Source organism: Liolophura sinensis, chromosome 8 (genome assembly GCF_032854445.1).
Source record: "Liolophura sinensis isolate JHLJ2023 chromosome 8, CUHK_Ljap_v2, whole genome shotgun sequence".
Taxonomy (NCBI): Eukaryota; Metazoa; Mollusca; class Polyplacophora; order Chitonida; family Chitonidae; genus Liolophura; species Liolophura sinensis.
In genome coordinates this window covers 26,309,898-26,336,167 of record NC_088302.1, presented here as the reverse complement: position 1 = coordinate 26,336,167, position 26,270 = coordinate 26,309,898, and the positions used below count along the sequence as shown (strand labels likewise).

At 41.3% G+C, this 26,270-nt stretch overlaps 2 protein-coding genes across 2 annotated transcripts; both read left to right on the top strand.

Moving 5' to 3' along the window:
• Positions 1 to 324: 324 nt before the first annotated feature.
• LOC135473990 (WAP four-disulfide core domain protein 3-like) lies at positions 325 to 11,812 on the top strand. The gene is made up of 4 exons (XM_064753965.1): positions 325 to 417; positions 5,639 to 5,746; positions 10,568 to 10,636; positions 11,529 to 11,812. Exons 1-4 carry the CDS (start codon positions 372 to 374, stop codon positions 11,669 to 11,671), a joined length of 366 nt encoding a protein of 121 aa, XP_064610035.1. The 5' UTR covers positions 325 to 371; the 3' UTR covers positions 11,672 to 11,812.
• A 1,875-nt stretch (positions 11,813 to 13,687) lies between these two features.
• Positions 13,688 to 25,286, top strand: LOC135474011 (uncharacterized). Its single transcript, XM_064753992.1, has 5 exons — positions 13,688 to 13,913; positions 21,777 to 22,004; positions 23,094 to 23,168; positions 23,971 to 24,186; positions 24,430 to 25,286. The coding sequence occupies exons 1-5, from the start codon at positions 13,886 to 13,888 to the stop codon at positions 24,654 to 24,656; spliced, it is 774 nt and encodes a 257-aa protein (XP_064610062.1). The 5' UTR covers positions 13,688 to 13,885; the 3' UTR covers positions 24,657 to 25,286.
• Positions 25,287 to 26,270: the final 984 nt, after the last annotated feature.

The window sequence follows — 26,270 nt, the reverse complement described above, 5'->3', positions numbered from 1 at the left end:
TCCACATCTCTGCCTAAAGAGAGTAATTCCGCTCATGCACATGTTACTTCCCGCATGACACCATGAGGCTCTAGAGGTGTTACCGTTAAAACCATAAGATATCCCTGTTTTAGTATCAAAACAATTACATTTCTATAGCTGTCACATATCGATACTTAGCCAGCAGAAATTTCTGAGATAAAAAAGAAGTAAAAAAGAGGAAACAAAAAAAAAAAAAACAAAAAAAAAAAACGCATTGGTAACATGGGTAAAAATCACATCTGAGGTCCGACGTCGGAAACATCAACCCCATGGAACCTCACCCATGTGTCAGGCCAAGTCTTCCTACAGTCTGTTCAGTAAGGATAGGTCCCCGACGCAGACTTACCAAAATGAAGCTGTTGGTGTTCATTATTCTGACAATTACAGGCATTTCAGGTATGTGGCCAACACGGTAATATGTAGCAATATGAACATCGGGAAGTAGGGTACTTTAATGATTGATCGTTTTTTTTACCATTATCCGTGTGATCCATCAAATGTGTGTGACCCATTTGGACATGAGGGTGTATGTAGTAGTGCGTAATTAGTTTTCGAATCTGTTACCCTATGAATCTAGAAACATGCGCTCGCGCATGGCTACAGTGTATGTATGTACACAACAGGCAAATGGCGAAATATGTACACAGTTAACGTACACACCAGGCTAATGGTGAAACATGTACATGGTTACCGTACACACCAGACTAATGGCGAAACACGCACACAGTTACAGTGCTCACCAGGCTAATTGCGAAACATGTACACAGTTACCGTACACACCACGCTAATGGCGAAACATGTACACAGTTACAGTGCTCACCAGGCTAATTGCGAAGCATGTACACAGTTACTGTGCACACCAGGCTAATGGCGAAACATGTACACAGTTACCGTACACACCAGGCTAATGGCGAAACATGTAAACAGTTACAGTGCTCTCCAGGCTAATTGCGAAACATGTACACAGTTACCGTACACACCACGCTAATGACGAAACATGTACACAGTTACCGTGCACACCAGGCTAATGGCGAAACATGTACACAGTTACCGTACACACCAGGCTAATCACGAAACATGTACACAGTTACAGTGCTCACCAGGTTAGTTGCGAAACATGTACACAGTTACAGTACCCTCCAGGCTAATGGCGAAACATGTAAACAGTTACAGTGCACATCAGGTTAATGGCGAAACATGTACACAATTACAGTACACACAGAATAATGACTGGATACACAATTGTCATTTTTCTATCTTTCTATCTCAGGTTGTTTGTGTTCTACTCAAAGTTTTCCCACTGTCGACAAATGAATTAACCCTCAGAGGTCAAAAAATGAGAACACTGAGTGTTAAGACAGTGTGAAAACTCCAAGGTAGGCCTACTGTAATTTATAGATTAGAGACTAGAGATTACCTGGCTAGATGGTGACAGATACAGTTACAGGTAGTTGCCCTGTCTAGACCTTTGGTGTAATGTTGTCTCTTGCTTGCATAATCTTACGTGTACTGTACTACACAAGTTATTTTACTGATAAATGTATATTTAGATATGTTAAGCCTACACTCTCTAGTCCAATTCATATTTCGTTGCTGCCCATTTAATATTACTCCTGATAATGGCATAATATAATGCTGAAATATTGAGTCTCAGTGAAGCTTTCGTTTTTCGGAGTTACACAATTTGTGTAGTATGTGAAACTTATCAGTGGATCTGCTAAATTTTGTGACAGGTATTGTTTAACAGAGAGTTAAGAGATTCAGTGAATGCTGTGGAATCTGTATGTATGGGTGACTACAATGGTGCTAGTTTGTGTGCAATTTTGTCTGGATGCATACGGCAATAACCCGGCTTAGTTTGCTGATTTTGAGTTCCAACTGTGTCTAAATGCTTGCAGTGGGTAGGGTTATCTCCCTTACCTTGTTAGGCTTAGCTGTTCTAATGTAAGTGTTAGCTCATGCTATTAGTGGCTTCCCTGTACACGGGAGATCATTATCAAGTTCACCATGTAAACTGCATGAGATAAGTCATCTGTTGTTGTTGCACATACAGTTCTTGCGTCTTTTCGCACCGTCACGTAAGCTGTAGTATCAGAGTGATGGGTAACCAAGATAAGCCAGCCAGGACAGCAGAGCTAGAAGAGGCGTTATAACGTGCTAGAATCGCGGCTAATTCTCCAGGAACAGAGGCCAGACTAGTTAAGGGTAAGTTGGCACAACTTATAAGAACAAAGAAACCAACTGATGCTGTGTCAGCTTTGACTGAACGTGTTTCCAACCCTAGTGCATCACGATGGATAATGCCTAGTGTGCGCCTTGGACGCTTTCGTGATGGCCCCGATGGGAAGAATGACCCATCAGTGTACCAGTGGATTAGGGACGTTCGTGGACGGTTCAAGCAGGGGAGGGAACAAGGACTAACCAGAGCCAAGCAGGAGAGGGAACAAGGACTAACCAGAACCAAGCAGGGGAGGGAGCAAGGACTAACCAGAGCCAAGCAGGAGATAGGAAACCAGGGCCCGTATTTATCAAGCAACTTAAGACTTAAGTCATAAATTGCAAGTCTTTAAAAAGCCAAACTCAGAATTGGAGTGAGTTCAAATTGTGGTTAGTACATTGTCCTGCAGTAAAGGTTTGTGTACAAATTTCAAACTGGCTAGAACAAAACAGCTATTTGTAGATGTGTTTGAATGTTTTTGACTGAAGTTTTAATACGATAGATAAATACGGGTCCGGAACTAACCAGAGTGACGCAAGGGTACAGCTTGAGGAATCGTCTTGTGCAACACTGGAGGGAGAAATTGGAGATACACCAGAAAAGACAGTGGAACATGACATTCATGCTACGGTTAAGCGAACAACACGTGTTTCTATTGGAGTTCGCCAGAATCCCTTTCATCTTCCACAGTCGGTGAATCAAAGTAGGCTACATGACATTGGTCCACAGGCAAATCTTGCACAGTCCCATTTGTATTTGACTCAGTTGCTAGTAGGTCAGCGGGGATAGGTATTTAGGATTGTTGGTGGTTAAATAGTCCACTGGGGACCAGTGTCTTGGACCAGGGGAGTTCGACGGATAGGGTAAGTGTCACAGCAAAGAGATTGCAACCGGAGTATACATGGCGCAGTGTGTGAGCAGTTTGTTAGGTGAATGGCATTGTTTCGTAGTTTAACGAATGGTACATACAGTTTCCTAACAGCTTTGGTGTTATATGTTTTACACGGCTAAATACCACCGTTAAAACCTGGTTCCTCAAACAGCAGCAAGACCTTGTTTTATGTCTTTATTAGTGTAAATAGCCCAGGTTGACGTGGATAGTTCAGAGAACTTCCGTATCTGGGGACGCAATCTTGTCACTATTAACGCAGATGTAGCTCATCATACCGCTGTATTCATCACGTTGTAACTAGTTTTCACCCCTTTCTAGCAGTTGTTGCGCTGCCATAAAAATGTGTTTAGGGAGGGATCAGCCCTGGAACATTGTCAGTGTCCATGTTCTGGTAAGATCTTGCAACGTGAAGAAACCGCTTGAGAGCTGTGTGATTAGTGATCCTCATACGATACTCACAGGGGGGTGGTTTTATTCTACTCAGAGTTTTCTTGCTGTTGACAAATGAATAAACCTTCAGAAGCCAAACTAACATGGTTGGAGTTACATTCACAAGGTCACTTCTTTTTGTTCAATTCTAGTTTACTCCTCATTTGCACCTATAGCAGAAATGTGCGTTTTAAAGCTCTAAACAGGCACTGAAGTGAGCCCATTCCCATGTGGATGATGTGTAGGTCATACAATCGAAATGTCCTTGTGTGTATTAGACACAAATGGCCCTTGACCTATCAGATAAATAACATACTAAATGACAGGAATTGAAATTCGTGGTAACACTTATTTATCATAATTTGGCCTATATCTTTACTCATACAAAAGTATATTTTCTAGATAAAAAGGAAAGAAGAACCCGGATTCGAACTCAAAGTGCTAGCTGTCCTCCACAAGGACTTTAATTCGCTCCCTCATGAAGAATGCCTTTCTAACTTCGGCAGAAATACGGACTCTAAACTTGCCGAAATATAACAAAAACTGATTACACTAGAACGTATATGGGATATATTAGTTTTACATACGAAGAAAAACGTTAAAAGACAAGAACACATTTATACCAACTACACCTTAAATGAAAGAGCTATACAATCTGCGTGGAATTCTATTTTTTTAGATTTTGTTTAAATTTTCGTAAGAGAGAAAAACGGTTTTAAACATCGTAATTTTCTACAAAATTCACTGATTCGAGGCACATTGATAGACCCGCCATGTTTCAGGCTTGTCCAATGAACAGCCTCTTTTCCTCCTCTTGAATATTCATTGTGATGTCAGGTTTTACTCTTACCATATGTTTAACGTGCATTTTCAGTCTCAGCTAAATACGTACTTATATCGTGCTAGTGGTTAATTTTAAGGTCTGTGAAAGCCAGCTTTGAAAAGGTAGAGTTTGGGATGTGCTAGAGGGCCACATCATACCTACATGCGCGGCTGTTGTCTGCCACAATGTGTCTGGAACGCCATGTCCTGAAGAGCTACTGGGCAACGCCAAGCACGATAACGTGTGTAATCTGTTCAAATGGCGGCGTAAAAGAGACTTCCAAGCATTCGATGTTTAACTGTTAAATACTCAAATAATACGCGCTGCTGACAGAAAATTTAGATATTTTATTTAACTTTAAGTATAGCTCTTTCATTTAAGGTGTAGGTTGTAAAAATGTGTTCTTTTCTTTTAACCAATTTAAAACTTTGACAGCATGCAGAAATTAATACGTCAGGGTTTCACTAAAGCTATTTTTCTGGTCCAGCACAGCATATCACTTACTCCTTGCAGCGCATGTGAATATTTTTCGCTCGTTCTATATCACTGCTCCCACAACACAAGCTTGATCGTTCTAACCTCTGTGGTTTGTCTAGACTTAGCATCTTTACTAATGTCCTTGTGCAAACCTGTAATCAGCCTTTAGCAGTAAAATTGGTTCAAGTTTCTCATCACGGTGCCCTCAGTGACGTTATCGCTTAAGATGTTTGTACCAACTTCCTATTGATGGCAGTGATGTAAAGCGAGCATTTCAGAGCGACACGTGTTCTGCAAGGAGTAGGGCACATCACCCAAAAGGCGTTATCAGGAAATATCCTCTATTAAACATCTATAGTGTTGTCATTCGCGTTGCCCTTAGCCAAATTTGTGAGGACTTGTCCTTTAATGCCAGCATATATAATGTATTTCGAACACAAAACCTGTTGCGCACAAACAAATTGGTCCCAATATCAATCCAGAAGGATACATATGTATTTTGAGGGTAACATATGCAGTATGATTAAACATATCTTATATTCATGGGATAACTAACGATTTGACCAAATTCTTTAACCTCTTTTCAGTCTGTCAGCAACCTACGGATGGTCGTGGGTTCCCACGGGCTCTGCCCGGTTTCCTACCACAATATACGTTACACCGGCCGACATCGCATAAGTTAAATGTTCTTGAGTACGGCGTTAAAAACCCGTTTTCCTCCGCAGGTATGTTCTTAATAACATGTACTGTGCGATGCTCACTTCCAGTATATTTTCAGTGTTCGCCATGGACCGTATGGGTGTTTGTCCGCAATCCAGTGGGCTTGCTGGCATCTGTATATTCGACCCCAACGTGAACTGCCTGGAGGACTCGGAATGTGCGGCAGGTAAGTCACTAACATCACCTGTACACAACTTAACCAAGGTGAACGGTCTGGGGAATCGGTAAGTGCTGGCCTCATCGACATCACTTGTACACAACAATGCACAGCGCGATGCAATGATCCAGTGGCCTCTCTCCAATCCACTCGCGGTGAATTCAAGTCCAGCTCATGTTGACTTCCTCTTCGTGGGAACGTCTGCCAGCAGCCTGCGGATGGTCGTAGGTTTCCCCCGAGTTCCGCCCGGTTTCCTCCCACCATAATGCTGACGGCCGTCGTATAAGTGAAATATTCTTAAGTACGGTGTAAAACACCAATCAAACAAATGCATGCTGGCTTCCTCTTCGCGGAAACGTCTGCCAACAACTTGCTGATGGTTGTTTCCCCCGGGTTCCGCCTGGTTTCCTCCCACCATAATGCTGACGGCCGTCGTATAAGTGAAATATTCTTAAGTACGGCGCAAAACACCAATCAAATAAATAAATAAAAAAATTAACTAAGGTGAACTGTCCATGGAACAGGTAAGTGTTGATCATATCACCAGCTCACCACATAACCATGGTGAACTGCCTGGGGAACAGATAAGTGCTGACCACACTGACATCACCAGCGCACCACATAACCATGGTGAACTGCCCGGGGAACAGGTAAGTGCTGACCACACTGAACATCACCAGCACACCACATAACCAAGGTGAACTGCCTGGGGAACAGGTAAGTGCTGACCACACTGACATCACCAGCACACCACATAACCATGGTGAACTGCCCGGGGAACAGGTAAGTGCTGACCACACTGACATCACCAGCACACCACATAACCATGGTGAACTGCCCGGGGAACAGATAAGTGCTGACCACACTGACATCACCAGCACACCACATAACCATGGTGAACTGCCCGGGGAACAGGTAAGTGCTGACCACACTGAACATCACCAGCACACCACATAACCAAGGTGAACTCCCTGGGGAACAGGTAAGTGCTGACCACACTGACATCACCAGCACACCACATAACCATGGTGAACTGCCTGGGGAACAGGTAAGTGCTGACCACACTGAACATCACCAGCACACCACATAACCATGGTGAACTGCCCGGGGAACAGATAAGTGCTGACCACACTGACATCACCAGCACACCACATAACCATGGTGAACTGCCCGGGGAACAGGTAAGTGCTGACCACACTGACATCACCAGCACACCACATAACCAAGGTGAACTGCCTGGGAAACTGGTAAGTGCTGACCACACTGACATCACCAGCGCACCACATAACCATGGTGAACTGCCCGGGGAACATGTAAGTGCTAACCACACTGACATCACCAGCGCACCACATAACCATGGTGAACTGCCTGGGAAACAGGTAAGTGCTGACCACACTGACATCACCAGCACACCACATAACCATGGTGAACTGCCCGGGGAACAGATAAGTGCTGACCACACTGAACATCACCAGCACACCACATAACCATGGTGAACTGCCCGGGGAACAGGTAAGTGCTGACCACACTGACATCACCAGCACACCACATAACCATGGTGAACTGCCTGGGAAACAGGTAAGTGCTGACCACACTGAACATCACCAGCGCACCACATAACCATGGTGAACTGCCCGGGGAACAGGTAAGTGCTGACCACACTGAACATCACCAGCACACCACATAACCAAGGTGAACTGCCTGGGGAACAGGTAAGTGCTGACCACAGTGACATCACCAGCACACCACATAACCATGGTGAACTGCCTGGGGAACAGGTAAGTGCTGACCACACTGAACATCACCAGCACACCACATAACCATGGTGAACTGCCCGGGGAACAGATAAGTGCTGACCACACTGACATCACCAGCACACCACATAACCATGGTGAACTGCCCGGGGAACAGGTAAGTGCTGACCACACTGACATCACCAGCACACCACATAACCATGGTGAACTGCCTGGGAAATAGGTAAGTGCGGACCACACTGACATCACCAGCACACCACATAACCATGGTGAACTGCCTGGGGAACAGATAAGTGCTGACCACACTGACATCACCAGCGCACCACATAACCATGGTGAACTGCCCGTGGAACAGGTAAGTGCTGACCACACTGAACATCACCAGCACACCACATAACCAAGGTGAACTGCCTGGGGAACAGGTAAGTGCTGACCACACTGACATCACCAGCACACCACATAACCATGGTGAACTGCCTGGGGAATAGGTAAGTGCTGACCACACTGACATCACCAGCACACCACATACCCATGGTGAACTGCCTGGGAAACAGGTAAGTGCTGACCACACTGACATCACCAGCACACCACATAACCATGGTGAACTGCCCGGGGAACAGGTAAGTGCTGACCACACTGAACATCACCAGCACACCACATAACCAAGGTGAACTGCCTGGGGAACAGGTAAGTGCTGACCACACTGACATCACCAGCACACCACATAACCATGGTGAACTGCCTGGGGAATAGGTAAGTGCTGACCACACTGACATCACCAGCACACCACATACCCATGGTGAACTGCCTGGGAAACAGGTAAGTGCTGACCACACTGACATCACCAGCACACCACATAACCAAGATGAACTACCTGGGGAACAGGTAAGTGCTGACCACACTGACATCACCAGCACACCACATAACCATGGTGAACTGCCTGGGAAACAGGTAAGTGCTGACCACACTGACATCACCAGCACACCACATAACCATGGTGAACTGCCTGGGAAATGGGTAAGTGCTGACCACACTGACATCACCAGCACACCACATAACCATGGTGAACTGCCCGGGGAACAGGTAAGTGCTGACCACACTGACATCAGCAGCACACCACATAACCAAGGTGAACTGCCTGGGGAACAGGTAAGTGCTGACCACACTGACATCACCAGCGCACCACATAACCATGGTGAACTGCCCGGGGAACAGGTAAGTGCTGACCACACTGAACATCACCAGCACACCACATAACCAAGGTGAACTGCCTGGGGAACAGGTAAGTGCTGACCACACTGACATCACCAGCACACCACATAACCATGGTGAACTGCCCCGGGAACAGGTAAGTGCTGACCACACTGACATCACCAGCACACCACATAACCAAGATGAACTACCTGGGGAACAGGTAAGTGCTGACCACACTGACATCACCAGCACACCACATAACCATGGTGAACTGCCTGGGAAACAGGTAAGTGCTGACCACACTGACATCACCAGCACACCACATAACCATGGTGAACTGCCTGGGAAACGGGTAAGTGCTGACCACACTGACATCACCAGCACACCACATAACCATGGTGAACTGCCCGGGGAACAGGTAAGTGCTGACCACACTGACATCACCAGCACACCACATAATCAAGGTGAACTGCCTGGGGAACAGGTAAGTGCTGACCACACTGACATCACCAGCGCACCACATAACCATGGTGAACTGCCCGGGGAACAGGTAAGTGCTGACCACACTGAACATCACCAGCACACCACATAACCAAGGTGAACTGCCTGGGGAACAGGTAAGTGCTGACCACACTGACATCACCAGCACACCACATAACCATGGTGAACTGCCCGGGGAACAGGTAAGTGCTGACCACACTGACATCACTAGCACACCACATAACCAAGGTGAACTGCCTGGGGAACAGGTAAGTGCTGACCACACTGAACATCACCAGCACACCACATAACCAAGGTGAACTGCCTGGGGAACAGGTAAGTGCTGACCACACTGACATCACCAGCACACCACATAACCATGGTGAACTGCCCGGGGAACAGGTAAGTGCTGACCACACTGAACATCACCAGCACACCACATAACCAAGGTGAACATACTTGGGAACAGGTAAGTGCTGACAACACTGAACATCACCAGCACACCACATAACCATGGTGAACTGCCCGGGGAACAGGTAAGTGCTGACCACACTGACATCACCAGCACACCACATAACCATGGTGAACTGCCCGGGGAACAGGTAAGTGCTGACCACACTGACATCACCAGCACACCACATAACCATGGTGAACTGCCCGGGGAACAGGTAAGTGCTGACCACACTGAACATCACCAGCACACCACATAACCAAGGTGAACATACTTGGGAAGAGGTAAGTGCTGACAACATTGACGTAACGAGGCACTGTTAAACAAAAAAACAATGATTCAGAGATACACACAGACAAGATTATGTGACTGGATAGTGAGGTTTTACACCTGTTAAACTCACAGAGAGATAGTTTTGAACTCCCTGGTAGATTGTGATGAGATAATTGGTGGTAAACACGAGGAAAACTATGATTGTACTTTTTGATTTTTATTTGTGTAATTGGTGTTTTACAACATGCTGAAGAACAGTTTACTTCTATTACTATTGTACAACATATGCATGTTCGTGTATTATGGGAATGGCAGCCTCTAACGTAACCTGGCGGGGAGGCCCAGGATCAAACCCGATCAGGTCAAACCAAAGACTTTCAAAACGTCATTTGTTGCTGCCTCGCTTGGCGCTCAGCCTAAGAAGAGACGATGTATATACACGCATCTAATGACACCTCGTCGTGACATGACTGAAAAATTTTTAAGTATGATGTTACAACCAAGCACACATTTATTCATTCTAAAACTAGCGTTCATACAAGAAGAGTTATAACGATGTTCAATCCGGGTTGTCGGCAACTGATAAATAAGATAAAGGTGTTAGCGTGATATCTATTTACACTCACCACAGTTGTACGATTGTTGGTCTGTAAAAATGATTGTATTTATCTGTGACAGGAGAGAAGTGCTGCAGTGAAGGTTGTAACAAGGTTTGCAAGAGAGCCCTGGGGGTCCAAGATCATGCAGGCAAGTCAGATTTACACTTTGTTTATCTCATTGCTTATGCATGGTTTTATAAGCAGGGGTCTGTTTTACGAAGCAGTCGCACAACTTCCGTGTCGTCATGCAGTGAAGAGCTTCGCCAACACGGTAAATGTCCTTGTAAAACAGGATTCTGTTGTGTTCAAAAAAGGTTTCAGCACTGCAAGGTTCGTTGGCCATTTCGGAATTGCTGAATTCAAAGTACTCAATATACAGTGGCATAATTCAGAGACATTCTAGGATAATTAGGCTACCACATTTGCGAAACAGTTGATGAATGCAGACTCACCACTGGACATTTTTTCTGTTAACCTAAGGAGTAAAGGATGCACGTGTATGCCGAAAAGGGCTTACTAGTCAATAACTTTTCTTGCCTTCACTTTCCAAAGAGTTCTAACAACAACAACAACAACAACATTGCACACACCCTTGCTAATCGAGTAAAAACGACAAAAAGTTGACCTAAGTTGGTCTTGAGTCCTTGCCTCGGTTTTGGGTCCAAGGCGCCATGACAAACTGCCACGACAACTGCATCAGGTTTATAAATGTAGCGCGCTCTGACTTGGTTTGCGGTAATCCTTAGCCCAACAAATGTTTTGGCAAAACTAACGTCAGAGCAGTCTCGGAAGAGTGTTGCCTGACGCACTGCTGTTATTTCAAGAACAGCTGTCCGTAATGCTCGGCATTGTGATAAATTATGTTCTGACTGTGGTAGGCCAAAACACCCGTTCCTACCAGTGAGTTAGTAAATTAGCCACACAATTACGCAGCAGTCTTACATTCAATCATTTAACCATGCATTCGATCATTTACCTAAGCAATTCGGCCCACCTAACATCAATCTGTCCTTCTTATATCGTGTTATTCTTTATTGCAGGGGCATGTCCCGCGCCATCTGGATTGGTTGGTATTTGTGTGTTTATCCCGGGGTACAACTGCCTGTCGGACAGCGAGTGTAGGGCTGACCAGAAGTGCTGTAGTGAAGGCTGCGGGCGGGTTTGCAAAACAGCAATTCGTTAGGGTCGACACAAAAATTTGTAGTGGATTTCTGAAGTTTGTTTGTTTCAAAGCTGAACATCTGCTTCAAACACGATAATCTGTAAAACAATGTTTATATAATAACTAATAAAACTTGTCCTCAAAGTGACAAAAGCCCATAAATGTCATTATAATTTATTGGTGTTAAACGGGCCACCCCTTACGGATTCACATAACCCATGCGCCACACTAGCAACTGGCCAAGGAGATACAATTCGAGCTCTGCATGCTTTTGCTGCGACTTTAAGGCAGGAGGTTTCTCATGTACAAACATCCTACTAGGGCTTCCTCTACCCACAACACAAACCTCTTCATCCATAACACAGTTGATATTTTGTGGTCGAAAAATCAAATTTTTAGTGTGCACAGCTCCGTATAAACGACCATCAGTATTATTGTACTAATGGGGAATAGCCAGACAGTATATTTAAATTTTGCTCGCAACATCTCTTTACTCAATTATATAATATTATTAGTATTTATGAGTACTTTTGTCAAACGGTGAAAATCAGAAAGACCTGTTTTAGTTAGTCACTAACTGCCATTAAAGTTATCTTATATTGAGACACAATGGTTGTCATCAAGAATAGAGGACTTGATAACGAGTATAAGCATTGACCTACTTGTAGTAATAACGCAACAGGCACCAGGACTTGTTTTTTTTTTACACATTACCGTTATTGACTTTACCTCTGCTAGATGTAAGAAATTTCAGGAAATTTCAGATTTCGGGAAACTTTCATGAACGGATGAACCCTTTCATAGTCAAGTACAATCTCCAAATATATCCTTCATTCGATGAATTGATTATTTCATGTTTATGAAGGAAGTCACCCTAAAGTTAAGTTGGCTTTACTCGATCGAATGAAAATGAATTTTAAAACCATCCAATAGTATTATTTTGATACGTTTCATCCTCAGCGATATTGCTGTCTCGCTTTTGCCACACATACAGCACCAACGCCTATATGGGGCAATTCTTCACTTTGCATATCTGTTTGTTCGTTTTCTGTCTCCATCATCAATTACATTTCACTGATACTTGACAGACACTTGTCTATGGGTGGAGGAAGCAGGGCGCACACCTTGCCGGGCACCTGAAAGGCCCCGGACGTATGGTCTAGCGGGAACTAAAGGAGTCCATAGCTCTATGTGAACAAGTGACGGAATCCGCACCACCTGGTTAAACAGAGCGGGCGCTTATTTTGAGTCGCACACGTAGAGGATAGACAGCTTCGTTTTCCAGTTTTTTCTCTCTCTTTTTGTTTTCTGTTGGGGATGGGTGTTTGCATGCACGGGGTCGAGGAGTTACGACCTACACTGTGTTTTAATTACCTGCAAAATCGCTGAATGCGGAAAGGCGGAGAGGAGCAAACAAACAGACACGAAGCTCCGGGCACAACGCCGCCAATATGGTGTTCACACTGCATCCCACTGTACACGCAACTGCCTTTTTTTGTGCTTCTTTTTCACCTCGTGTCACAAAAGAGCTGAAAGCACGCGGTAGCTGTGTCTTGTCGTCTGCTGACATTTCATTCATTTAGACATTCACTGACTTGACATCAAACCACTGGTTGGCTTAATTACGGCTTCAAATGTCACTGTGAAGGTGGTTTGAAGATGTAGGACATCGGTGCTAACTAAAACAAAAGCCCCCAGAGGTACCCCAGGTGAAGCTGTAAGCGTCAGGTGGAACATGTGGACAGACTATAATCCCACACATAACGTTGTTTACAATACATAAACAATGTTGGCAAAACACATATGATAATGTTATGTTATTTACCCACCAATTGACCTACAAACTGCACATTTTGTCCAGAAAACGTTGCGTTGAGTTTTCTAGTCTTTACCTGAGACTGTCTTTCTCTAAATTACCACGCTCTTTAATATATGAAGAAGATTGGCCTTTTTCATTCTACCTATGTATACTGATCCACGCATGTGCAGTGTGATGATTGCCATAGTAGATGGGGTTGGTATGGGGTGGTGGTGAAAACAGCGATAATGGAAAAGATCTTCTGCCAGCAGTACTGACTGGCAGAGGTTGTGAGAGCTAGCAACGAACCCCTTTTCGAGCCCCAGGTTGAGTGGGAGTTGATTTGTTTGGGGTTTCAAAAGTACAGGTTACAGAGAAGATGGGAGCAGTGTTGGGAACTGTGTAGGGCGATCAATTCATGCTTAGTGCTACAAGTAATGTCGGCAGCCATGACCAAATCTGGGGGTAAGTGTATCCTACACGTTCAGTATTGAGTCTTTCACCTGTGTATTTATACATTTAGCATTGTAGGTCTGTTTACAGTGTGTATATTTTGTTTGATTTTGTTGTCTTTACAGCAGATGCTTTGAATTTAGAATTTGTGAGTAATTGAAAAATACAGACATGTCTGTCTGAATAGAAATATCTTTCGCGGTGCAATTAATATGAGCCTTGTGTGCCTTCATTCAAATATAGCCATGCATATATGTGGAAAACAAGAGTTATGGAAATAATTCAAAATCCTTTTATACAGGTTGAACGGATTTAAATCGTAGTGCACTGTTATTGAGCCACATGTCACATGATGAATATTATATATAAAACAACCATGGAACAAACTTCTTCCATTTACGCTGTGACCATAGAACGGAGGGACTATGTTTTGTATATAGGCATTGTCTCACTACGCCTTACTACTGCCTGACTTTAATATTAATATTATTATATTTAATTATTATCTCACATTCGCAGAATAACAAATTGAGTTTGTGCAAGTAATCACTCTGGATTCACGACTGTACGCATGAATGTGTCAAATCAGCTGATCTCACATTGCCATCGTAATGTCATAAATTATGACATTTGTACAGTTAAATATAAAGATCTTAAAAACACTTGTTTCTGAATGGACCAGAAAAATGTTAATTTAAAACTGATTCAATCAATTAAACTTTAATAATAATTAATCCTGGTTATGGGCATACGCAAAGTGTTACCTTTGACAATGTAAAGATCGCGAGGTGTGACTGCATTTACGTGTATGTTAGTTACATTTATCTGACCAGTTTTAATTAAATGTTAATGAAGTATCTACGAAGGTGGAACAGCTGTTAATCGTAGTGTATTGTCTTTGAGCTGCATGTCATGTGATGAATATTATATATGAAATAATTATGGAATAACTTCTTCAATTTAGGTAGTTTCTTTTCAAAATTTTAAAAATGTGTCCATGTATCATAACGGTAGTGTCTGTATGTTGTAATGTTAATGCGCTGAGACCGTAGATAGTAGGAACTATACTTTGTACATAGGACTTGTCAAAGTACGCCTTACTACAGCCTGACTTCCAATTAATATCTCACATTTGGAGATTGCCAAACCGGGTTTATATCGATATTCACTCTCGACTGCGCCAACTGATCCAACAATGTCATCTTAATGTGTAAATTTATGCCATTTCTCCTGTTAGATATAAGGATCTTAAAAAACTGTTGGACCAGAGAAAGGTTAATTTTAAGATTTCATAAATGATTCAATAAATTAGACTAATAATTATTCATTATGGTTATGAGCAAACGCAAAGTGTTACATTTAACACTGCAAAGATCACGAGTAGTGGCTGCACTTATTAGAGTCATGTTTCAACACTCTTCAAAGGTGTTCATATTCTAACTCCATTAATAGTGAAATTTTTCAAATCTGCTTCTAGTGTTGGTTTAAGATCTCGATTAACCAACTTTTAATGGATTTGGAATGTGAACACGTTGGGCGTTAATACACTTTATGCAAATGCAGTCACTCTTCGTGATAATATATAACTCTCGTTTTAGGAGTGCAGCCACATTTGAAAGTCATCATTATTAAAAGGCCGAGCCTGACTGTTTCTAGCCCACACAATTCTGGTACCAGTGGTGTACCTCATGGTTTGATGATGTTCCCTTTCACAACGGCGGAAAGCTAATTCACATTAAGCCGCTTCAACAAAAGGATAACTTTTCTTAAATTTACTTTAAGTTAAAAAGACACATTGTTTTGTCGTCTTCATGTCATACAGCGCCATCACTTGCATCTAAACACTCAACTGGCTTCGGCTCGAATATTTATCCGCACTTGATTGGTCTACTTCCTAAAATTATATCCACAGACTAGATGTAGCTAATAATGTCAATTTACCTCAGTTTTATTCAAACTGTCTATGTATGTGCTTTCATTGCTTAATCAGGTAAATCAAAAACTGCGTTGATGTTACTAACAATTTATGAGGTGTAACTTGTTGAGAATTAGTCAAAATGTTGTGTTGTCGTGACAATCACAAACAATACTATGAAAACAACACACGGGAACTGGGCTTCGGGAATGCTTTGTTGTAGTTCAGCAGAATCCCGTTATAGACACGCATAGAATATAAGAGACAATACAATAAATAAGAAACTGCATAGCAAGCAAGACCAAGGCAGCATCCACAGTGTGGCGGTTGGGAAATGGCCATACGGATAACCGAGTAAATTCGACCTTTTTCCAATTTTACCTCAGTTAGTGTTTTATTCATGTAGGTACGCAAATAGCAGCCTTAGCACTATGGCTTAAACAGAAGTAAGTAATAAGAAAAGTGCAGTGTCACTGGTATAGAGTTACTCAAAATGCTATGTTACCGTCGATCATAGGTAGCAAACAGTAACATAAAAACAAATGAATGCAAAGTGACCAGGCCTTGGGATATTTAGCTAACGAACAGTAAAGCCGGGCGCTTAAAGCCAGAGCAGCCAGAGCAGCGACAACAGTGTAAGGGTTGAAATTTGGTCATTTTAGCCCTTGATGATTGAAAACTGTGAATACTTCTGTTGAATACTGAAATGTTTATTGGTTATCTGCCAATGGCTTTGCTGACATCATGTTGACTTAATTGTTTAACTTTATGTTATTATGACGTCGGTAGAACACACGTAGCCTGCAACTGATTGGAGAGATAGGCTGTACATGAATCCTCAAAATCTGTGATTTGTCGAAAAAGCGTGTTTTGTAATATTTTAATATGGTCAGATCTAGACGTAACGGGTGGTATGTACTTCTAAGTGACGTTCGTTCCCACATCTGTTCCTATTTTCATTGTGCGATACGTTGGTTGACTCGTGCCCCAACTCCCAGGTACGTTCCAACACGACACTTCGCATCCCCACCTTTTCATTAGCACCAAAATAAACTTTGTGTCTCTGTAAACTATGTAGGCTCTGTGTCTCGTTATGCAATTAAGTGGTCGTAGGCTGATTTGTAACATGGCAAATAAACATTAGGTGCGCTGGACAGTAATTAATTCCAAAGACGGCGTGACAGTGGATAGAGACAATGGCGTGAACAAACATTTTCACTGAAAATACCGAAAAAAACATGGGCAACATGATCAGAATTTGATATTCACGAACACGCTCTGAGGTGGAATGAATGAAAGGCTTCCTTGTAATTCAGTGCTATACAGTGCCCATGCGTTCAGACAGGAATTGACGTCAGTAAATATAGATTCAACAGGCGACGATTAGTTTATATAGTCAGCGTGTATCGTTGGATGGTGAAATATACGTGCAGATTTACGTCATCTTGTAATATGAATGTAAAAAAAGATCAACGTACGTGGTTCAATCCAAATTTAAGTTTGCAAAAGCATGACTTATATGTAAGTCTATTCGCCTGCCCTATCGCTCTACATTTAACTTAGCAGTGAGCATGACTTCTAAATGGCAAATTTTGTACCATGAAAGAATAAGTTTTATTTAGACTCTGTCTCGCGCAGTTTAGAAAGCATTAATAGATCTATTAAATTGGACTGGAAATGGCTAAATAAGAATTCGAGTAATGAAAAACCAGGACTGATTTCAATAGGCATTCAGAGGCCCCCGCTGTCCGTGACCTATTGTTAGTCGCAGGTTCAGCCTAAATTCGGCTGTGGCTTTAAATCAGGATGAATCTTAGGCGCATACATAGTTTCCTTATTACGGATCATGGCATTATGGCGTTCAGCATGAAGGGGATAGTGCAACGACTGGTTGACCCGTATCAGTATAATGGCTCGGGCGGGGCGGCTTATTTGCCTTCGGTAAGTGGTCACAGTGACGCAGCACTAAATAAAAGAGCGGTGGAAATCCGTCTTGCAACAAGGAGGCACATTACATGCACTCTAAGGATTCCTTCGTCGTCATATGACTGAAAAATTTTTAAGTACGACGTTAAACCCCAATCACTCACTCACTCTAAGAAATTATTAAGTGTTGAAACAATTATAAGATGATATATTTAGATGTTGAAAAGATTTGTCAAAAGAATTGTTTTGGAACAAATATGAGCTCCGGTCATCTACTCAGCTTCTTTTTACACAAAACAAAAATCAAACAATATTACATTTGTTACTTAAAGGACAAAGTCTTTTTGTCTGATTTTCTTGGTAATTCTACAAATCAACTTTAATCTGCAATTCTTGCGCGCACATGGGATACGTCATGGGCTAGAGAAACCGGAAGCACGATGTTCTGTCACAAACACCTATTACACTCTTCAGTCTATATCACAAAAATGAAAAACAGGGATGCTGAATTACGTTTTCCTGTCTTTTAACATATCAATTTTATGGAAACCCTGTTTCTAACACTACCATATTTGAAATTCTTTACACGTTTTAATATAAAATAATCTTAAGTCAGGTTTATTTTATCTCTCGTAGTGTTATGATCACACGACAGTGTGGTTTTAGAGATGGATGTTGGTTCTAACCGCTTGTCGGTGCAGCCATTGTGAACAAGTTATTCATTAACCAGCTGGCCATTTGCTTGGGAATAATTATGACGTCATCGGAGGCAATGAGTTCTTCATTTCGAAGCCAATCTTATGGAGTTTAACATTATGAATTAGAAAAAGTATTTAACTACATTTCCTTTGTGGTACTATGAACCTCTAGCATATAAATGTGTAGAGCTTATGGTGCTAAGTGCCACTAACGGAAGTCAGTTTTCTTAGTGAGTATGACTGATTTTACAGATAGATGAGTACAGGCGACCTGTAAAAAGAAAAAGACAACAGAGTCTTGCACGTAGGCAAAAGTGCAGTGATGGCAACTGTATTAGTAGACGTCATTGGTATAGAATTTCTCAGAATGGTGGGTGATCATCACATTTAATAAACAGTAAAAAATTTCTCTCTAAAGTACGATGAACTTCACATTTATATGTTCATCTGGATATATTAGGGAATATCGAGTCGTGTATATATGTATATATATAGATACTGACTAAGAATAGCTTATCACAGCTTATCTTTCGTAAGCGCGCACGACCTTTAAACGGTAATTGCTTAAATGAGCGAAATCCGTGTAAAGACTGACGTGTCGTTCACGGGCAACCTGACCCCCGACAAATCCCGGCATCAAGCATACCGGGGGTTAGGGACTGTGGTAGAGAAGCTGGACCAGTCTTAGCACGGCCACGTTATCAATTGCCCTTAGCAATTACAGGTAATTAAATCACCTGAACACACGTGGAAATCACCCTTCCTCCGAGTTTTTTCTTTGTAGAGTTTCGTTTGTCCTAGTGAGACATGCACGTTTGTACAAGGAAGGCAACAAGCGTTTGAAGACAACTCACAGGCTAAAAGGAAGAAAACATGCACAAAATATTGAATCCGTATTGTAGTGGTCTCTTGTAGTCAGAGGAATTGTGAATACAAAAAACAAATAGAATAAAATTAGACCTATTAAAATTAAGTATACAGATTACTGTTCGTCATTGCAAAGAAAGAAAAAAATACCAACAACAAATCAAATTTCTCATTTCTTTCATATTTGTTTACACTTAATGTAATTAACTATTAATTGTGATTACATCACAGCTTTGAACTAATTCTGCCAGGGACGTATAATTTATATATATTGATATGAACAGTTGGAAGAGAAACACTACATGGGGTAAACTGGTATGACGTCGTATATCACTGGCCACGTGTGAATTTACCAGCCACCACACTGTCGTCGCTGCTCTGGTTTACTCCCCATGCTCTACGTCTTTAATATTGCATTCTTGATAAACCAGGGCTATTAAAGTATCCCAGGGAACAGGACCCTTTGCATTGTTTTAATATGATTGTACACAGCATTTTGATTAATTCTACGTCTAATAAAATGCAACTACAGTGTGACATCAATGCAACTTTATTTAACCTGATTCAGCATAATCCACGGTGTTGGGGGCTGGGGGGGGGGGGGGGGTAATTTGCTGCTATTTAACCATATATACGAACAGTTAGAATAAAAGCCTAATTGAGGTAAATTAATAAGAGACTTTATTTCACCGGTTACGCTTGGTCATCTGCCAACTATTATGTTGTCGTCGCTGCTTTGCTTTTATGCTGTAAGTATCTTATATTGTAAACGTAATGGTGAGACATTGAATTCAAGTCCTGGACTACGGTGGCATGTTATTGCCATTCGAAACTTTTAACTAATTTACAAAGTGTTTGTGTTTCTGTGTTAATTTCATTTGACATATGCTTCAAATTCTGAAGTTCATAATGATAAATTGCATTAGGAAATCCTCTGAATTACTGTAAACGAACACAAAGTTTTAACAAAATTCGAATGGCACCAACGGTCACAGTACTGGGTGTTTTCTACATGTATTGGAGATATTGACCTCGACAGTCGTCGTATTTCCCTGGTTTGTGGACTTAGGGTTAGTTGACAGTCCATACCCTGTTTGAATTGGTCCGGGTATATAATAATGTGACAGGGTGGTATGTAATGTATGGTGTCTTTGTCATGGCGTTACAGTTAGACAGCATTGTGAATATATCGGTCCTGAGGCATAGGATACAGTGTCGTGAAATGCCCTGCATAGTGCTGAAAACCAAATAAAATGCCATAAAAGCAAAACCATTTTGTGTTAGATTTAATCTGATGCATGTGCGTGTAAAGTTTTTGATGCAAATTTATACATTTGATTTGTGGTTTGAGTAGTACCGAAGAATTTTTCACTTATATGACGTCTGTCAGGTTTATGAGTGTAAGAAATTGCAGTGGTGGAAGTAAGCTACACTAAATAATTTACTTTGCATAGGGCATGCTTTCTAATTGGACACACTGGAGAATAAAAGTTTATAATATTTAGGCAAGTGTTTGTCGCTCCAGAAAATTCTCTCAAAGGCTGAAAGCCCATAACTTTGTGACAAATACACGTGGTTTGTGAAATAACATGAACCAATGGGAGCGAAACATGGGGCCTACTTCTTCCTGTCAGTAAACAAATGTTAATTACACGATGTTGGACAAAGAGATCATTCCCAGGATATTGCTTGCTCATTTCATCAGGTTTATACATTGAATTCAAGTCAGTACACCTTCACTTGACCGATGACGAGGCGTTGGTTTTTGCAGGGCTCTGCCTCTTTCCCTCCACTCAAAAAATTTGTCCGGCATCTCTTAAGTGAAATATTCTCGAGTGAATATATTAAATAAATAAATAATTGCGATGTCTATTGGACAGAATAACAAAACTTCATAAACTTTTTAATATCTGGAACAAGTTATTAATATATTTATTTAATTGGTGTTTTACGCCGTACTCACTTATACGACGGCCGTCAGCATTATGGTGGGTGGAAACGGGGCAGAGCCCGGGGGAAACCCACGACCATCCGCAGGTTGCTGTCAGACATTCCAACGTACGACCGGAGAGGAAGCCAGCATGAGCTGGACTTGAACTCACAGCGGCCGCATTTGTGTATTCTCGAGTGAATATATTAAATAAATAAATAAATAAGTACACAAACCGATTCATCAGTTTGTGCATTGCGATGTCTATTGGACAGAATAACAAACCTTCATAAACTTTTTAATATCTGGAACAAGTAGATTGTTGTATGTTAGTGCATCGGCAGGTTTGTTAGACCGTATGAAAAGTGTGTAGAACTCATTTTGTTCAGTTGTTACACAGAAGTGTAATTGTTTGGGTGAAAGCCTGTGATGCATACAGCATGTTTAGAGGTTTACGTGTCATTTGGTGTAAACATTTCATACCGGACACGTCAAAGTAAACGTCATAATTATGTGATTCACGATGATCCGATTGGCAGGCTGCGTTATCCATTCTGAAGACGAGCTGGAGTCATGTAATCACGATCCGCAACTTATACTCACCCCAGCCCTAGAAAATGTAACAATGACGATGATTAATGACAGAACGGACAAACTCCGTGGATCGGGAGAGCGTCGTCTTCGTGAAGAGGCGATGGTGGGCTTTCGTACATTTGACAAACCCAACAGCTTTGTCTCGGACACATCCATGTCCTCAAACTGGAATGGTATGTATAGTATGACATTACTGACATATTTGGCACAAAATATGATTTATGAAGTCCTAAACTAATCATTATTCTTCTTTTTACCCTTATCCTAAAATACTTTTAATCAAATCAAGACTAGCTTGGCTCCGGCTGTTTTGGGCTGGGAGGAGTAGAGGCATTATGGAGTGGAGGAGGCTGTAGTTTTGTGTTGGGAGGAGGAGAGGTTTTATGGAGAGCGAGATGCTGTAGTTTTGGGCTGGGGGAGGAAAGGTATTATAGAGAGGGAGAGGCGGTAGCTAGAAGAGGAGGACTATAACACGTTTAACATCAGTGAACGGCTACAAGTAAAGTTTGGACCATATCTTTCTTCACTTCGGCCAAATACCGTACATATACAACCGTATTTAACAAAGCAAAATAAGATTGAAATGGAGAAAGAAATGTAAATTATTATTTTGCCAATTCACATTGGAGCAAACCCTTTGGAACAAGTTATTTCTGAATTTATTCAAATCCATAAGCACTATTCTTCAGGGGCAATTTCTTCATTTATGTAATTTAAGATATTAAAAAGCGTGAACCAATCTCACTCTAAATTACACTCGGCCATTTCCGCCTGATAGGATATTGCCACCGACCCTTTACTGCACCCTCTGACCTCACAGTTAGCCTCCACGTGACTGCGTGTGCACGCAGTGAGCACAGACTTAACACACTGTCCCTACACCTACTGGAGATTTTCTCATGATCCTTCTCACATTCGTTTCGACCTGTCAAAAAGCTAAACACGCATGATCAAAGTTTGGTTTTGGACAGGGTCGACACTTGAACCAGAGACTATCAATCGAGGTAAAACCCTGTTGGGTTATTTTTACTCTACAAGATAACTGGCTGATTTAAAATGTCCTGGAGAAATTCTTCTTTTGCTTGTTGAAGTGATGTGGAGGCAGATATGTATATTATCGTGTATTATCAGACCAAAATATTATTTTTGCTGATGACAATACATTTTGCAAACCGTCAGACGCATATGAATTGTGTGCTCTGCTGACTTAAATGCATTTTCTATGTGTATTTTCAGTTCGACTTATTTTTCACGTTTTACAGATGTCAAGACTTTCACAGTTTTCGTCCTATCTTTGACTTTTGGAATTATAATGCCCGTGGTCCAATTTGTGATAGGTAAGAATATTTTTTCCTATGACTGTTGAATGTGGCGATCAAGTACATGTATTTTTGGACAATACCATTAATTTAACACAGTATTTCGTTTCTCGGCATTACCACAGTGCAAGTCACCGTGATATTTCTGGAGAAAATGGTGTGTTTCAGCATTTCAGGACTGAGCACTACCACAACAGTGCTTGGCGTCATCAACAATGTTGATCAACAATCATCAATCTACTTTGAATAATAGTAGAAGTAGAATAATAACTGATACTATAGGACGGCATCTTAGTTGTCTATGTATGCACATTAAAGAGTTCGCATCTTAATTAAGATCTCATGAAACAACCCCAGTTTGGTCCAGAAATTTACGCTCGCTTGCTGACTTTGGTCAAATATTTAACGCATTGTTCGCATAAGGAACTGCTTTAGTTTTTGCCTTTTACAAGAGAATAACCATGAAAAGTTTAGTTTAAAATAGAACAGTAAAGAAATAAACGAAAAAACTCTTATTTATTACCAAATTAAAATAACCAACGAAAAACACTTAGCATAATATGTTATATATCTTACTGCAACCAAATCACGGACGATAGAGAGCTGAATGTTTAGTGCAAATATTAAATTTTATTTCTGTGGTTTTATAGTTGCAGGATGGTTCAATCAGAAACTATCCCATGCACGCAGCACAGCAGATTGACCTGGTCAACAGGTAAAAATTCTGATGCAGATGGTTCAGATATGAATAGCTAACACAAATCATTTAAGATTGCAGAGAGCTTTTATGTGGTTTAGTTTTGACACTTTCTGTTCACAGGAGGAGCGTTTTTCAGGGCGTGTCACGATGGAAACACGTTCACAGTTTACCTTGTCATAGGCGGTATGTTGGACATCGTCGGATGTAGCACGTTTACCGGACTTGTGCATCGGCTGGCAGAAACAGAGCAGCTGTCACGTGACCCAGGAACTGAGTGGTCGAAGCGGGCGTGGAACATCATCTGTGGGTTTGCCATTGTAGCCTGGATTGTCTATGGTAAGTTCAGCTACCATGGATAAACACTGAAATCTTGGAGCGATCCACAGTTTTAACGTTTGGCATACAAGATTGTTAAAGCATGATAATAAAGAGCATATTGAGAGTGTTGAATCGGACAAAAGCCCTAAGTAAACGTTCCAAGACACTTGCCTCATCATAGGGAACTTAAATGGTACCAAAACGTAGATACCGGATGTACCGTATTTGATTTTCACATCATGTATATTTGTTTCATTTCAGGTCAACTGAAAATCTACCATTTGACGCATTACAGGAATCCTTTCAGGCGTGATTTACCATGTGCGCAGGAAGTTGGCCTGACGTTTTACACGCAAATTTTCATCGTCGTTAAGATGGTGGCCATCGCAGTAGGCCTGAGTCTGATTGTGACTTACTTTCTTCTGAAACACGAGGGACGTTTGTGTTGGAGGCGATACAAGCTTAAAACGCAGTGTAGCTTACGGTGAACTCATCAGCTTTCAATATTTTATCGATCACTGATTAATAAATGTGAAATACATAAGGAAATAAGTTTATACATATATTTTTAAAAAGTTAACTCTGAAAAGGTTTATAGGATGTTGTATGAAATTGGTAACTAAAATACTTGAAAGTAGCTCAGACTGTGACGTGAAGAAGGATACTAAAGTGGCACAAACAGGCATTTGATTGTGGGAATCGTCGGCTTTGTAGTTAATAAAAGTACCTATTGCACATTTGTTTTGGTTACAAATAAGGGCTTTAATATTTGCTATAGTCATCGTTTTTTATCCAGGATATCAAGGGATACATGAAAAGGAAGTGAAAACATAAATAGTAGATTATGGTTATTAGCAACATGAAAACAGTTGTAGGGGCCTACCGGAAAAGAAATTGCATATCATTTTTGGGGGCATATTTATATTATCTCTTGATTATCACATTGTTTTATGCTTATTTTCCGTCGATGGTCGGGCATTTTTGGGAGGAAAACAACAGCCCTCGTCCCACATTCGTACTCTTCCTGTACGGTACAAAATTGTTTTGACATCTAGCACCGTTTACGTCACGATTAAAGATTACGTAATATCCGTACTGACCGATTTGTTCCTAGGAAAAATCTTGTTTAAAGCCAATTTTTTTTCTTTTTTCTTTTTTTTACATGTTAGGACACTTCTTCATATTAAGAAAGTTTTTCGAGTATCGTTTAAGCAGGGGCAGATAACTCTCAATGTTCAATAAATGAAAAAGGCGGGTGACTTCTACATTTCAAGATAGCTGTCCATAATTTTGCACCATGAATTATTAGTTTGCAACACGAAGAAACTTCGAAATCATGCATTTAGTAATTTTGGCAGACTAAGAAAGCTCAGTTGTACGGTGTATTTCGCGCTGATTTGGAAACCAGTGTTTTGGTTCTGAGTACTTTACCAGTGAGTTAAGGTCGCAGACCAGTTTCATGAGTAGACGACAGGAAGGAATAAGTCGACACAAGAAAATGCCGATATTTTTAAGCAGCATTCGTGTGTAAATATTTTGATAAGGAGGTTACGTTTCATACATCGTACTCCAGATATTATCGGATTTCCTGATGAGTCATTTTATTTGCATTGTACTATTTTACTCCTGGCAAATCCTGGTGATTTGTGGGTTTCTTGGTCTGAGTGTTTTATCTCACTACCACTACTAAAATAAAAGAAAACAAACTAATAAAATAAATATTTATATTTAATACAAGGCAGATAAAAGAAAACTGGTCAGCTGCATAAAGCAATAATATTTTAATCTTAGGCGAAATCATCTGTTAAAATTCACATATATTTGATAGTTAAGACATGTCAACATCAGTTAAATTCTTTCTACTAAACGTGATGTCTAAATGAAGATGGAGTTACTGACGGGATGACTATGGCCGGCTTAACGCTGCTTTAAGCATTCTTACAAAGGCAAGCATCCACGAGATCATGATGAAGCGGGCCTCGTGGGAAATGAGGTTACCTGTGCAAAACAATTTAGCGTTTGTTTTAACTGCAGGTCAATAAAATATTTTTACAAAGCGGAATTTACTTCAAACGATGTATTTTTGAAACTATGATTGTTTC

What these genes read in the sequence shown, in the direction of transcription:
- LOC135473990 (XM_064753965.1), top strand. Translation starts at nt 372, where the DNA reads ATGAAGCTGTTGGTGTTCATTATTCTGACAATTACAGGCATTTCAG. An exon ending in GACAATTACAGGCATTTCAG is followed by an intron (nt 418 to 5,638) that starts GTATGTGGCCAA and finishes GTATATTTTCAG; the next exon opens with TGTTCGCCATGGACCGTATG. An exon ending in GGGGGTCCAAGATCATGCAG is followed by an intron (nt 10,637 to 11,528) that starts GCAAGTCAGATT and finishes TCTTTATTGCAG; the next exon opens with GGGCATGTCCCGCGCCATCT.
- LOC135474011 (XM_064753992.1), top strand. Translation starts at nt 13,886, where the DNA reads ATGTCGGCAGCCATGACCAAATCTGGGG. An exon ending in AGCCATGACCAAATCTGGGG is followed by an intron (nt 13,914 to 21,776) that starts GTAAGTGTATCC and finishes TCCGATTGGCAG; the next exon opens with GCTGCGTTATCCATTCTGAA. An exon ending in CATGTCCTCAAACTGGAATG is followed by an intron (nt 22,005 to 23,093) that starts GTATGTATAGTA and finishes CACGTTTTACAG; the next exon opens with ATGTCAAGACTTTCACAGTT.